At 47.7% G+C, this 15,068-nt stretch overlaps 1 protein-coding gene across 6 annotated transcripts in view; it reads right to left on the bottom strand.

The window, feature by feature from the left end:
* TECPR2 (tectonin beta-propeller repeat containing 2) overlaps positions 1-15,068 on the bottom strand; it is a 131,798-nt gene that overhangs the window by 74,654 nt on the left and 42,076 nt on the right. For all 6 annotated transcript variants that reach the window (XM_064375227.1, XM_064375230.1, XM_064375225.1 and 3 more), the window contains 3 exons: positions 13,913-14,041; positions 13,388-13,519; positions 7,177-7,334 (listed from right to left, as the gene is read on the bottom strand). In XM_064375227.1, the coding sequence (XP_064231297.1) occupies positions 7,177-7,334; positions 13,388-13,519; positions 13,913-14,041 (419 nt within the window). The remainder of the gene's footprint in view (positions 1-7,176; positions 7,335-13,387; positions 13,520-13,912; positions 14,042-15,068) is intronic.

The following is a 15,068-nucleotide window of genomic DNA, read 5'->3' as shown; positions in this document are numbered from 1 at the left end:
ACATACGCCCCTAGCCCACATGTGTCAGAGTCTGTCAAGGACATTCAGGAGTGGAATTGGTGGGCCGTGGGGTAATTTCCGGGTTGCTGAGAGCATATTCAAGTTTAGAAGACAACTTCAAGCTTTTTTTTTTTTTTTTTTTTTGGTCTTGTTGCCCAGGCTGGAGTGCAATGGCACGATCTCGGCTCAATGCAACCTCTGCTTCCCAAGTTGAACCGCTTCTCCTGCCTCAGTCTCCTGAGTAGCTGGTATTACAGGCACCCCCCACACACACACCACGCCTGGCTAATTTTTGTATTTTTAGTAGAGATGAGGTTTTGCCATGTTGGCCAAACCTTCCCATGCTCCCTGCACACAGCAGCACACAGAGGCCGCCCAGGGCCCACCCACACAGCCACACAGATAGTTATCTGAAGTTTTTTTCCACACAACAGAATCTCACAGGCCCCTCTGGCACTGCAGTAACTAAATCCCTTTGGATAGGGTCCAAGGAGGACGTCATAGATCAAATTCAGCTTTGAAATAATGATCGTTGGGATTAACCAAGCGTGTTTTGACACTGTGGATCTTTCACGGACAATTCTGTAAACAGCATCGTATCTGATTACTGCCTTTGGTGGGTTTATTCTGGAGAGGTCCTCTAAATAGAGCAACCCAGAGGAATTCTGGCAAGGCAGCCCAAAACCTCTTCCTCCTGCCTTTCCTGTCAAATCAGTTTCTCTTGGCGATCCAATTTTTAAATGTTTTCCTTCTATTTATAGGACCCTTGAAAAATCCCTTGTCATTTCCATTTTGACTGGTTCATCTTATGTAACTAAAGCACTCATGTTAACAAACATTTAGTGATTCCGACATTCTGTAAGACACAGTGTTTGGTGCTGTGGGTAAAATGAAGAATAAATAAGATGAGGTCCTCGGCCTGTCTCACAACACCACGGCTGACCCACCGAGCAATCACAGCAGCATCTGGAAGCACCACATCTGAGGCTCAAAGAGCTGCTCAAGGAGCTTAGATCAAGGTGGTACATCTGAGTTGGCACGAGAAGGCGAGGTCCTGAACACCAAACAGACTCTTGCCCCTGGAGGAAAGGGGAAAGGAGCCCTGCTGAGCAGTCCTGGGAGTGGCTGGCTATAAAACTGCTGAATAGCTGGGCATGGTGGCTCACGCTTGTAATCCCAGCAATTTTGGAGGCGAAGGAGGGAGCACTGCTTAAGCCCAGGAGTTTGAGAACAGCCTGGGTGACATAAATTTAAAAATTTATCCAGGCATGGTGGTGCCTGCACCTGTAGTCCTAGTTACTCTGGAGGTAGAGGGAGGAGGATCACCTAAGTCCAGGTGTTCAAGGCTGCAGTGAGTTGTGATCATGCCACAGCATTCCAGCCTTGGTGACAGAGCAAGACCCTGTCTCTAAAAAAAAAAAAAAAACTTCTGAAATGTGTGGTGAGTGGGTTGGTCAAAGGCAGCACCAGAGCCAGGTACAAACTGTCCTAAGCCCCGACTCAGCCACCATCACTTGCAGTGCGATTCTGCAGTACTTGCCAGTACTTTCTGAATTTGACACTGAAACTCCAACTTTTAAGGTCTAAGCATTGCAGGATTCTAAAATCATAAAAAATTTAACATAATTTCTTAATTTCGGTAGAGATGATTTCCAGAAAACTCATTAATGACTTAAAAAACCTTTAACTCCTTTTAGAGGCCACACTGATAATGAAAGGAGTGTTTTCTGGTGAACAAATTGTAGTTATAAAATAGTGTTTTTTGATTGTGCACATAATGTTTGGTGACACAGACCTAATATGCTGAAAGCTCACAACACCCAAAATGGGGGCCTGAAAGTCTAAGCTGGGCGAGAGGAAGGATCCACAGAAGCCCTGCCAGAGATCTCAGCAGCTAAACCCCCACCGCCATCCAAACAGATGGGCTGGTGCCAGGCCTCCAGAACTGGCTGCTGGCTCTCACCCAGATGCAGGCGTCGTACCTACAGATTGCTTCATCTCCTCCTCCCTCCCCAGGGCAAGGGCTGCTGCCAGGGAGGACTTCCCTGAGCACACAGGAGACACGGTAACAGGTACGCAGAGGGCTCTGACACATGAAACAACGCAACATAAATACACAGCACAGCAAACCCACGGTTGGGGGTGGCTGCGGTCTCCGAGGTTTTCTGGATGTAACACACATGTCGTCCAGTCTGAAGAGGTTCACAGAGTCGATGGGAAGAGGACCCCTTGTTCTACCGGAGCCTCCCAACCTGCCTGCACCTGTCCTGTGCTCAGTGCCCTGCCTTCCTCCAGAAGAACGTCTCTGGCCTGTTTCTGGTCAATCCCTATACTGCTGCCCATGAGAGGGCCCAACTGAGGCCACTGCCTGCACTCTGTCCCCACCAGCACTGCATTCCCTCCACAGGCACCCGTGTCACACACCAACGTGCTGCCACACGGTCCCTCTCCCAAAACTCCCACCAGGACACTTGGTCCCCTTGGGCCCAACTATTTCTCTTTGTTCTCTTCTACAAAAACACTCCTCCCAAAAGCTGTCCATACTCACTGTCCACTCTTCTTTCAGCCCTTCCAGTCCCTTGGCCCTGCGGACGAGGAGGGTCGTGCAGGGCCTCCGTGCTACAGACTCAGGCCCGTCTCAGTGACCCCAGCCCCGGGTCTCGAAGCAGCTGCTATATCCCTCCATGTGGCCTCCGACTCCTCTGACCCTCCAACTCCTGTTCTCTCCTGATGCCGTTTCCTCTTCTAGAACACGAGGCCTCCCCACATCTCCCTAGGCGAGCTCCTGTCGCATGCCAGCGGCTACACGCACAGTTCCCTGAGAGGCACACCCGCCACCCACCTCCCATGCCAGCTCTCCGCTGTGGGGACAGGACACGGGGGCCACAGCAGGCTGTGCCATCTCCTTCTCCTCCCCGTGCCTTCAGGCGTCTCAGCGTCCATCCACGGCACGTCCACTCAGCCAGCTGCATAGACCACAGACCTGGGAATCATCTCCAACTCATCCCTCTCACATCCCCGAACCAACGTGGCAGCAAATCTGTCAGCCCTGCCTGGGAAGCAGTCCCCCACCTATCCTGCCCCACCCTGCCATCTCCCACCTGGATCGCCCAGAGCTCTTGCTGGCTCTGTGGAGCTGCCACACCTGCCCTCTCCAGTATATTCCAAACAGCAGCCAGAGTGACCTCCCCAGCCTGGCCACAGCCCTCTGTGACTGGCCACAGCACTGGACCGAAAGCCCCCCGGACAGGGCCCACAAAGCTGATGGGAGGGGCTCCCTGCACCCTGCTCTACAGAGCCGGCCTGGCTGCTCAGATCCCCGACGCGCAGGACCCTCTGCCTCCAGGGTTTCTGTCCAAAGGTGTCTCGCACTAGTTGCCTCCTTGCTTCAGGGATCAGCCAGGCTACCTCCTCAGAGGAGGCTTCTCTGCCATCCTATTAAAGGGACACTGGTGTCTCCTGCTCCTCCATCTCTGGCTCTGCACCCTCCGACATGTTTATCTGTTCACCATTCTGCACGCAGCTCCCCGAGACTAGAGATCTGTTCTGCCTTGTTCACAGCTGTCCCCAGATGAGGAGTACCTAGAGCAGCGCAGAGGCTTGGTGCAAAGCTCCAGTGCTGAATGAACAGATACTCCCTGCATGGATTCATCCAATGTCAAGGTGTCAATGTCATCTGTATCTGGTGACCTCATTTGCCCCTCTGGCCATGACTTCTTCCTTGGGCTCCAGACCTGTCCACAGAACTCTCTTCGGTGACTCCCACGTGGCCACCTGACACGCCTGTCAAACTCCCTGTGTCCACAGCAGGGACATGTCCTCATGTCCTGACCTCTGGCCCAGCCTTCCCCAGTCTCCATCTCAGTCAATGGTTTCCCTGGACTCCCGAGGTGGCCTCCCCGCTTCTCCCCTGGACTCCCATGGCAGCCTCCTCCCCACCACTCCCCTGGACTGCCGAGGCAGCCTCCTCCCTGGTGCTCCCCTGGACTCCTGCGGCAGCCTCCCCACTGCTCCCCTGGACTCCCCACCGCTCCCCTGGACTCCCGAGGCGGCCTCCCCACCGCTCCCCTGGACTCCCGAGGCGGCCTCCCCACCGCTCCCCTGGACTCCCGAGGCGGCCTCCCCACCGCTCCCCTGGACTCCCGAGGCGGCCTCCCCACCGCTCCCCTGGACTCCCGAGGTGGCCTCCCCACCGCTCCCCTGGACTCCCGAGGCGGCCTCCCCACCGCTCCCCTGGACTCCCGAGGCGGCCTCCCCACCGCTCCCCTGGACTCCCGAGGCGGCCTCCCCACCGCTCCCCTGGACTCCCGCGGCAGCCAGTGCCCTAGTCCCTTCTAGCTTCTTGAACATCTAAGCCTGGCCCAGTTGAGGTCTTGGCATATGCTGTTCCCTGAGCCTAGACTGTTCTTCCAGCAGCTCTTCCTAGGCTTAGCTCAAATATCACCGCCCTGGTAGAGGCCTTTCCTGACCATCCTATCCAAAGGCAACATCCTGCCCCTCGCAGCACTCCCTCACGTTTCACCCTGACCACTCCCTTTACAGTACTGACGCCTCTCCTCTCATCCTGCTGACCCGAGGTCTCTCCCACCGTGTCTGAGGGCAGAGGCCTTGCCGCCTCGATGCCTCCTTACTCGCTGCCATGCCCCCGTGTACATGCCCAGTGCCATTCACTGAACACTTGTGAGGGAAGCACTGCTTCCAGGGATAGACGCACACAATAGTCTACAGCAGAACGCAAGCCTTTCAGACACACACATTAAAAACATTTCCTTTTATTCTACTAGCCCCCATTTCTGCAGGGCTCAATAAAATCTCTCTCCTTCTGAGAAGGGACACAGGGACACATTTATTTGTTTCTGCACCCTATAACAGTTCCTGGGGCAGAGTATGCTTTCAATCACTGTTCCTGAAAGACCTGACAGATGCACCAGGAGAGGTTTACAGGAACTGCTTGGGTCTCCACACAAGAGGATAAAGGGCCAAGTTTGTTTTTTGTTTTCGTTTTTGTTGTTTTGAGATGCAGTCTCACTCCGTCACCCAGGCTGGAGTTTAGTGGCACAATCTCAGCTCACTGCAACCTTCATTTCCTGGGTTCAAGCAATTTTCTTGCCTCAGCCTCCTGAGTAACTGGGATTACAGCCACCTGCCACCACGCCTGGCTAATTTTTGTATTTTTAGTAGAGACAGGATTTCTCCATGTTGGTCAGGCTGGTCTTAAACTCCTGACCTCAGGTGATCACCTGCCTCGGCCTCCCAAAGTGCTGGGATTACAGGCGTAAGCCACTGTGCTTGGTCATTTTTGTGTTTTTAATAGAGACAAGTTTTCACCATGTTGGCCAGGCTGGTCTCGAACTCCTGACCTCAAGTGATCTGCCTGCCTCGGTCTCCCAAAGCGTTGGAATTACGGTCATGAGCCACTGCGTCCAGCCAAGGGCCAGATTTTAAGAGAGGTTGTTGGGAATAGGACTCACCTGAAAGGTAATCGGTTTTCAATCCCTCTCTTTACACCCTGCCTTCCTTCCAAAAAGACACAGTGCAGTAAGACATTGACAGATGAACCAGGATAAAATGCCAGAGGAACAGGATATTGGCAGAGGGAATGTCAGAACTAAGATCTGCAGGACCATAAATGCCACTGAGTTCTCCAGGGGCCAGTAGTGAGGCTGCAGATATAAAAGGCCAGATTGTTGATGGGATTAAGAAGGTGTTCAGCATGGAAAACAGAAGTCAAAGGGGAGAGATGAGTGTCTTTTAATGGCTGCAGGGCTGCCACGCAGAAAAGACAATCAACTTTTGTGTTGCTGCAAAGCCCAGAACCAGAATAACGGACAGTGACTACGACCACAGAGGCTGGCTCCACCTGTCTGCCTCACCCAACTCTCCAGGATGGCCTGTCACCAATGGCACCAGCCTCAGGGCCTCATCGACGTCTGCCAATCTCACCATGTCTCCCAGTCCCTGCTGTCGCTCTCCACAAGGCCAGCCACAAACCCTTCCCATGTGTGGTGACCATCAGCTACCCTGCCCCCCATTCTATGTAGGCAAACAGTGCCCTTTCCTGGGAGACACAAGATTGGAACTCCTCCAGCTCCCATCAGCCAATCGACAACCCATGACTGCAGACTCAACAACTCATGGTCTGTGCTGATGCCGCCCTCTGCTGCCCACCTCCACGCTGGCCCCAGTGTTCCTTCTCCTCAGCATAAGGAGGGGTCAGCTCCACCACTCTGCCTATCCCTCCTCACCCCATCCCCACGCAAACTCGCTGCAGAGTCCTACAAGCGTGTTTCATGGGCTAGGGTGGGGATGATGAATTACAGGTCCCCTAGGTGTTCCAGCTGCCTTTTCCCACACAGCTGGTATGGCAAGTGGACTTCTCACTCCCTTCCTCCACATCACCAGTCAAAGGAGGAACGATCTCTCAACCTGGAAGCCACGCCTTCAGGATGTCTTCCTTGACCCTTCAGCTGGACAAAAATGTGTCTAAACTCACATGGCATCCTGTGTCCATAGGCCAAAAGATAATCAACTTTTGTGTTGCTGCAAAGCCCAGACATAGAATAACGGACGGTGGCTATGACCATAGAGGCTGGCTCCACCCGTCTGCCTCGCCCAACTCTCTAGGACACCACTAGCCTAGGGGCCTCATCAATGCCTGCCAATCTCACCGTGTCTCCCAGTCCATTTTGGTCCATAGCAGCTGACACAACCGTCAACAGGTGTTCTATCTGCATTTCCATTTCCACGACGGAGGGCTCAGATCCGCCACGTTCACCACATCACTGCTGAGCCTGCCACAGTGCACAGGGGTGCATGGCAGACAGGTGCTGAATAACGAGTGAGCCCCAAGACCCTGACTCCTCACCAGAGCTGGGTGGAGAAGGAGCCTACACAAGGAACAGGAAGACCAGGCCACTTCTGAGGCTTTTCCAGGCCGACTGTGGCACCCTGCAAGGCAAAGTGGCTGTGTGTGCAGGCTCCTGCAGCTCTGTGACAAGAGGAACCACTCTTCTTGTCTGCCTCTGGGAGGAGGAATCCTAGGCAGGCACAGGGCCCCACCAGGAACCTCAGGCTTGGAGCCGCTGTGGGCTTACATTCATCAAATAGAAAACCCTAAAGCACCTTCTACAACAAGGCCCAGCATTCAGGCCAAACTGGAAAACTTGTGAACCTTACCTTTTCCTTGCTTGTGTTCCAATCTGCCTTACAGACTTTTCTTCAGTGTAGAAGAGCAGACTTCTTTGCAGAGTAGAGATGAGCAGCACTTTCTGGCTGTAATCCAGCTGCACAATGGAAGACGGCTCCTCCAACACCAGCTGGGAGTTACAGAGCCCCTGGCAGAGAAAGTCCGGTCACACCTCACACCAGCACCAGGCTAAAGAACGAACCTCCCCTAGGACATATCACATCCCTGCAAGCTGTGCTTAGGTCAACTTGTATCTTACCACATATGCTTTCACTCTCTGTAGATTCAGCCTCAGCCCACCGCAGTGAGATATCTGACTGACAGGAAAATAGTCCATACTAACATCTCTCTCATGCTACATCCACTTGGACAAGAAACATTTTAAGATTTGCATAATTTTTAAAAACATGTTCTCAGTGGATACACTCTTTAGTGTGCACTGCAGCAGGCTCAGGGATGATGCAGTAAACATGCAGCGTTCCCAGAGGAATCCATAAAGATCTAAACAGATATGTTGCATGTGTCTACTACTTATTCTATTACAAAACAATGGAATGGAACTTTCTATAAAATTATTGTGAACATGATCAGCTCTGTAAGTTCATATTACAGTCTCCCCTCGCAAAGGGTTCAAAGTAGTTTTGAGGACATTATGCCAACTGAAAGGGTCATAGAAAACAGGAGGTTAGAAGAAATTAAATGTTATTAAATATATAAAATGCTATTAATATGAAGTGATACTTTATAAGACCAGCCTGGATAACACTGTGAGATCCTGTCTCTACAAATTTTTTTATTTTTTGAGATGGAGTCTTACTCTACAGCCAGGCTGAAGTACAGTGGTGCGATCTCAGCTCACCGCAACCCCCACCTCCCAGGTTCAAGCAATTCTCCTGCCTTGGCCTCCTGAGTAGCTGGGAATACAAGCACTCACCACTGCACACAGCTAATTTTTTGTATTTTTAGTAGGGACGGAGTTTCACCATGTTAACCAGGATGGTCTTGATCTCCTGACCTCATGATCCATCTACCTCAGCCTCCCAAAGTGCTGTGATTATAGGCGTAAGCCAGTGCGCCTGGCCCCCCAATTTTTTTTAATTAGCCAGGCATGTTGGCACATGCCTATGGTCCCAGCTAATTGGGAGGCTGAGACAGAAGGCTCATTTGAGCCCAGGAGTTCAGGTTACAGTGAGTTGTGATCACACCACCGCACTCCAGTCTAGGTAACAGAGCGAGACTCTGTCTTTAAAACAAACAAACCAAAAAAAAAAAACCACCATATTTTCTATATAAATACAAAATAAAATTCTAGAAGGCATTTGACTGCTAACACAAAGCATATTTCATTGTATAAAAAAGTCTGATTCTGTAAGTTACTCTTATAGAAAAGTGTCATCAGGCTGGGTGCAGTGGCTCACACCTGTAATTCCTACATTTTGGGAGGCCAAGGCTGGTGGATCACTTGAGGTCAGGTGTTCGAGACCAGCCTGGCCAACGTGGTAAAACCTCGTCTCTACTAAAAATACAAAAATTAGCTGGACATGGTGGCGGGCACCTATAATCCCACTACTTGGGAGGCTGAGGCAGAATTGCTTGAACCCAGTGGCAAAGGTTGCAGTGAGCCGAGATCGTGCCACTGCACTCTGGCCTGGCAACAGAGCAAGACTCCATGTCAAAAATATATATATATATATATGAGTGTGTGTGTGTGTGTGTGTGTGTGTGTGTGCGTGCACATATATATATATATATGTGAAAAGTTTCATCAATTATTATTTATTTATTTATTTATTTTTGAGAAGGAGTTTCACTCTTGCTGCCCAGGCTGGAGTGCAATGGCGTGATCTCGGCTCACGGCAACCTCTGCCTCCCAGGTTCAAGCGATTCTCCTGCCTCAGCCTCCCTAGTAGCTGGGATTACAGGTGCCCACCACCACGCCCAGCCAATTTTTTGTATTTTAGTAGAGACAGGGTTTCTCTATGTTGGCCAGGATGGTCTTGAACTCCTGACCTCAGGCGATCCGCCCACCTTGGCCTTCCAAAGTGCTGGGATTACAGGCATGAGCCACTGCGCCCAGTCTCGTTTCATCAATTATTTCAGAAATATTGCTGTAATATCACTGACATTTTGTTGGGGGAAGCAGGGAGCAGTGATTAGATTTGTTGGTAAAACTTACATACACTAAATTTCATCCTTTTTAGGTATACAATTATATGAATTTTGACAAATTTGTAGTTATATAACCACCACCAAAATCAAAATAAAGAAATTTCCATTACACAAAATGTTGCAAACTTTTTTTTTAGACAGGTTCTGACTCGGTGGCCTAGGCTGGAGTGTAGTGATACAATCTCAGCTCGCTGCAATCTTCACCTCCAAGGCTCAAGTGATCCTCCCACCTTACCCTCCAGAGTAACTGGGATTACAGGTGTGCACCACCATGCCTAGCTAATTTTTGTATGTTTTTTGGTAAAAATGAGGTTTTGCGGCCAGGCTTGGTGGCTCACACCTGCAATCAATCCCAGCACTTTGGGAGGCCGAGGTGGGCAGATCATGAGGTCAGGAGATAGAGACCATCCTGGCTAACATGGTAAAACCCCGACTCTACTAAAAATACAAAAAATTAGCCGGGCGTGGTGGCACGTGCCCATAGTCCCAGCTACCAGGAGGTTGAGGCTAGAGAATGTTGGGATTCACTCGGGGTGGCTGGTAAAGGATTAGGGAAATATTAGGGAAAATTATAAAATTAGTCTCAAACCTTTTAAAAAGCCAAAGGTTTTAATAAAACAACCTAAAAGCAGCCAGTTCTTATATTAAAGCTTTAAATCATAGAGTGAAAATTAAAATAATAAGCCAGGCGCAGTAACTCACGCCTGTAATCTTAGCACTTTGTGGGGCTGAGGCCAGTGGATCATGAAGTCAGGAGTTCAAGACCAACCTGGTCATGATGATGAAACCCCGTCTCTACTAGAAATACAAAAATTAGCCAGGTGTGGTAGTGGGTGCCTGTAATTTCAGCTACTCAGGAGGCTAAGGCAGAGAATTGCTTCAATCTGGGAGGCGGGGGTTGCAGTGCTGAGATTGTGCCACTGCACTCCAGCCTGGGCAACAGAGTGAGACTCTTGTCTCAAAAAAAAAATAAATAAATAATAATAATAATAAAAGCTTCCCCAGTAAAGTCTGTTTACCCCACATTCCTTTGTCCCTACTCTAATTTGTTTACTCAGGTAAACTTTGTGCTAAATAAACAGCCCTCTCAAAAAAAAGTAAAAAAAAAATTACCCATTAATAGTGTTTATTATAAGCCCCAAACCCAAAACCTTTTGTCATTCATAAAACCACTCTTTTAATCATGTTAATTATCCACAAGCATGTTAACTTAAACTCTGTTATTAAATCGATACTAAATAAATACCAAAAAAAAAAAAGCTGTGGTTAGCTACAATCACCCCCTTAAAACAACTAACAACCTCCCTAGCCCACTCAAATTCACTATACTCTAGTATATAAAAATGTATTTCATTCATCCATTACTAATCAAACGCCACAAAACACACCTCCACAAATAATAATCAACATCTCAAATAATAACCCCAACATAATCAAAATATAGAGGAGAATCTCTTGTACCCCAGAGGTGGAGGTTGCAGTGAACCGAGATTGCACCACTGCTCTCCAGCCTGGGCAACAGAGTGAGACTCCATCTAAAAAAAAAAAAAAAGAAAGAAAGAAACAGGGTTTTGCCATGTTGCCCAGGCAGGTCTTGGACTCCTGGGCTCAAGTGATCCTCCTGGTCTGGGCCTCCCAAAGTCCTGGGATTATAGCTGTGAGCCACCGTGCCTGGCCAGAGGATAGGTACTTTTGTGTTCTCCCTTCTGCTGGACATTGAGATACACTCAGTGGTTCTCTCAAGGAAAAACACTCGTGCAACTACTGCGGCTGTGAGCTGAGCCAGCTGCTTTTTTCACAAAACACCTTTTTATTTGAAATGCTGTAATTATTCAAACTTGGGTATTTAGCAGACATTTTCTGGGAGGAAAAAACAAAACGAAACAAAAGCCTGTCACTTCAAGGAAAACAAGCAACGGTATTTGTTGCTCTCATGTGAAGATCAGCAATTTGAAGACCTGTATCTGTCCCTGTGAACTCGACATGATTCCCAATAGCTAGAGACTTTCCGGATTACAATGATGTTTATGTTAACAAAGGAACTTTTTTGACATTGTATTAGAAAATGTATCAGCGGGGCCGGGCGCGGTGGCTCACGCCTGTAATCCCAGCACTTTGGGAGGCCGAGGCGGGTGGATCACGAGGTCAAGAGATCGAGACCATCCTGGTCAATATGGTGAAACCCCGTCTCTACTAAAAATACAAAAAATTAGTTGGGCATGGTGGCATGTGCCTGTAATCCCAGCTACTCAGGAGGCTGAGGCAGGAGAATTGCCTGAACCCAGGAGGCAGAGGTTGTGGTGAGCCAAGATCATGCCACTGCACTCCAGCGTGGGTAACAAGAGCAAAACTCCGTCTCCAAAAAAAAAAAAAAAGAAAGAAAAGAAAATGTATCAGCTGGCACGGTGGCTCACACCTGTAATCCCAGAACTTTGGAGGGCTGAGGTGGGCAGATCGCTTGAACTCAGATGTTCAAGACCAGTCTAGGCAACATAGTAAAACCCCGTCTCTATAAAAAATACAAAAAAATCAGCCGGGCATGGTGGTGTGCACCTGTAGTCCCAGCCACTTGGGAGGTTGAGGTGGGAGAATCACCTGAACCTGGGAAGTCAAGGTTGCAGTGAGCTGTGATTACACTACTGTACACCAGCCTGGGTGAACGATTGTGAGACCACGTCTCAAAGAAAAGTGTCAACATTTGGAAGATCTGTGTCACTCTGTGAATAGTATTTTCTAAGTGACCAATACATAATGCTACAAAATCCAGCATAGGTAAAGTAGATTTTAATATAACAGAGTAGAAAAAATTCATCCATGTGGTCTCAGATTCCACATTTTTACTAACCTTTAGAGAAACTATCATTCGTCGTTTGTAATTGTAACCTTTAAAGCAACTACTATTTGTCAATATGAGGATATTATTAAAGAATGCCTACAATTATCTGAAAAGGCTATCAAAACATTCCTCACGTTTCCAACTACATGTCTGTGTAAGGCCAGATTTCTTTATATACTTCTATCAAAACTATGTATGGCAACAGATTGAATGCAGAATCCAGCCGTCTTCTGTTAAGCCAGATAATAAAGAGATTTGTGAAAATATAAACCAAGGCTACTCACTCTTCTCACCTGTTTTGAAAATAGAAGTATCTTCACAAAATATATCATTTATGTTCACATATTGTGGATTTATTATTTCACTCAGTTTTAACTTCTAACATGGTGTACTTGGTAGATTTAACCCATATAAGCGAAAATGCTTTGGGGTCCTCTTTCTAAGAGTGTAGGGGTCTTGTGACTACAAAGCTTGAGAACTACTACTAGAGAATATTTGAAATAGGTCCATCTTGGATCAGAGGGACTGAAAGGCACTCAGTTAATAACTGCTGAATTCCTACAGTGCTCTAGGAATGAAGGCTACAAATGAGAAAAACAAAGGACTGTGCCACCAAGGAATTCAGTTTGGTTGCAGACACATAACAAAACAAATAAAACCATCAGATCATAAAGTGGAAAAGGCACGGGCGTGGAAGCAGAGCCGAGGTGCAAGCCTCCACCCTGGGCTAGTTCCTGGAACTCCTGGAGCTCCAATTTCTTCATCTCCGCCATGCTGCCACCTAACCTCCGCTGTCACTTCCTGTCACATGAGGTCATCTCACACAGGCCAGGTGGCTGGCAGTGAGTCCTCCATCCATTGAAATCACTGACTTGTCCACAGTTAGGATTCGGAAGTGTTTGGCGCCATTCCTACTAACCTTTCCAGGGAGTAGGAATAATAACAGCTTCTTTTCTAAGCAGAAGTAAGACACAACAGTGGAATGAAAAAAGTGAATGTTCCACTAGGCCAACTCCTTAGTCACAGAAGTGGAAGCTTATAAAATATAGCTATAAAAAGTAAATGTCATAAATAACAATTGAGATTATAAAGGGACAGTGATCAAGAATACAAGCTGACTAAAAATACAATTATAAATATAGTTTTTCCAAACATAAGAAGGCAAGAGCCAACAGTATTTCTGAAAATAATTTTACCTGGTCTAGATCCAGAGAAGAATAAACAATTTTGCCTTTGTCATCTCCAGAGAACAATTTCATTCCATTGGGGCTCCAAGCCAGAGCTGTAATGCTATTTTTGTGAATACCAGTGACATCAAATCTCCGAAGCTATGAATAAGGGATAAAAATATACACAGGAAAAAGAAAAGGATGAATGCTGTGAGCTGGGGCTACATGGACAAGGTATGCAATCGCTCCAAGTTACAGAAGAGCTGGTTTTCCCAATTTCGTTTTCCAAGCAGAACCCTGTACAAGGTTCCATCTGCCTAGTCACGTTCAAAACCCACAGAGCGCTCACCACGAGAATATTAAGCAAAAATGAAATGACTCACATGTACTTTATGCCAAGCACCCAACCCGGAACAGAAATGTTATCCAATTATAAACAGCAGAGTGGTAAGCTTCTCTGAGCATAAATTTGCTAAGCAGATGAGGATTTCTCATTTTAAAGACTCATGAGAATTTGCCAAGTTAACAAGCGCTAAGATCATTAGTACTCACCTGTTTATTTCTCCCTGGCAATGAAGACACAAGTTGAAAAATTGCAACCCTGCCAGAGGCTGTGCCTGCTGCCACCAGGTCATCAAAGCAGCTCAGCAGCTTCACCACAGTGATAGATTCCATCTTCCCCTACAAGACGAAACATTGAAAACAAACGAATCTGTAACTATGCAGGCTTCAAAAATGTAAAACAAAGACATTACCAAAGGAGTGAAAAACTTCATCAGGCTGCAGCCCATACATATTCTTGACTGAAAAGGTATATGAATCAGAAAGACAATTACATCTGTTAAAAAAAAAAAAAAAAGCAAAAATAAAAACAGGGCTGGGTACGGTAGCTCACGCCTGTAATCCCAGCACTTTGGGAGGCCGAGGCGGGTGGATTACCTGAGGTCAGGAGTTTGAGACCAGCCTGGCCAACATGGTGAAACCCCGTCTCTACTAAAAATACAAAAATTAGCCGGATGTGGAGGCACGTGCCTATAATTCCGGCTATTTAGGAGGCTGAGGCAGAAAGAATGGCTTGAACCCAGGAGGCATAGGTTATAGTGAGCCAAGATCGTGCCATTGCACTCCAACCTGGGCAACAGAGCTAGATTCCATCTCAAAACAAAACAAACAACAACAGAAACCAAAACCAAAACCAAATATACCTATGCAGGAGTGCAGTGGTGAAATCCCAGTTCACTTCAGCCTCAACCTCCCAGCCTCAAGCAAATCTCCTGACTCAGCCTCCCGAATAGTTGGGACTACAGATGTGTGCCCCACACCCAGCTAATTTTTATTTTTTTATTTTTTTTTTGAGATGGAGGATTTTTTAGTAGAGACAGGGTTTCACCATGTTGGCCAGGATGGTCTTAATCTCTTGACCTCATGATCCACCCACCTTGGCCTCCCAAAGTGCTGGGATTACAGGCATGAGCCACCACACCCAGCCTAATTTTTAAATTTTTTTCTAGAGACAAGGTCTCACTATATTGCCTAGGCTAATCTTGGTCTGGACAGAAGGGATTCTTCTGCCTCAGCCTCCCAAAGTGCTGGGATTATAGGCGTGAGCCACTGTGTGCTGCTCTCATCCCCCAATATTTTAATGTTAAAATACACATAACATAAAATTACCATGATTCCTTTACATTTCAGTGGTATTCAATACATT

Source organism: Aotus nancymaae, unplaced genomic scaffold (assembly GCF_030222135.1).
Source record: "Aotus nancymaae isolate 86718 unplaced genomic scaffold, 86718_ANA_hifiasm-v0.15.2.pri h1tg000011l, whole genome shotgun sequence".
Classification (NCBI taxonomy): Eukaryota; Metazoa; Chordata; class Mammalia; order Primates; family Aotidae; genus Aotus; species Aotus nancymaae.
This window is presented reverse-complemented; position numbering and strand designations above follow the sequence as displayed.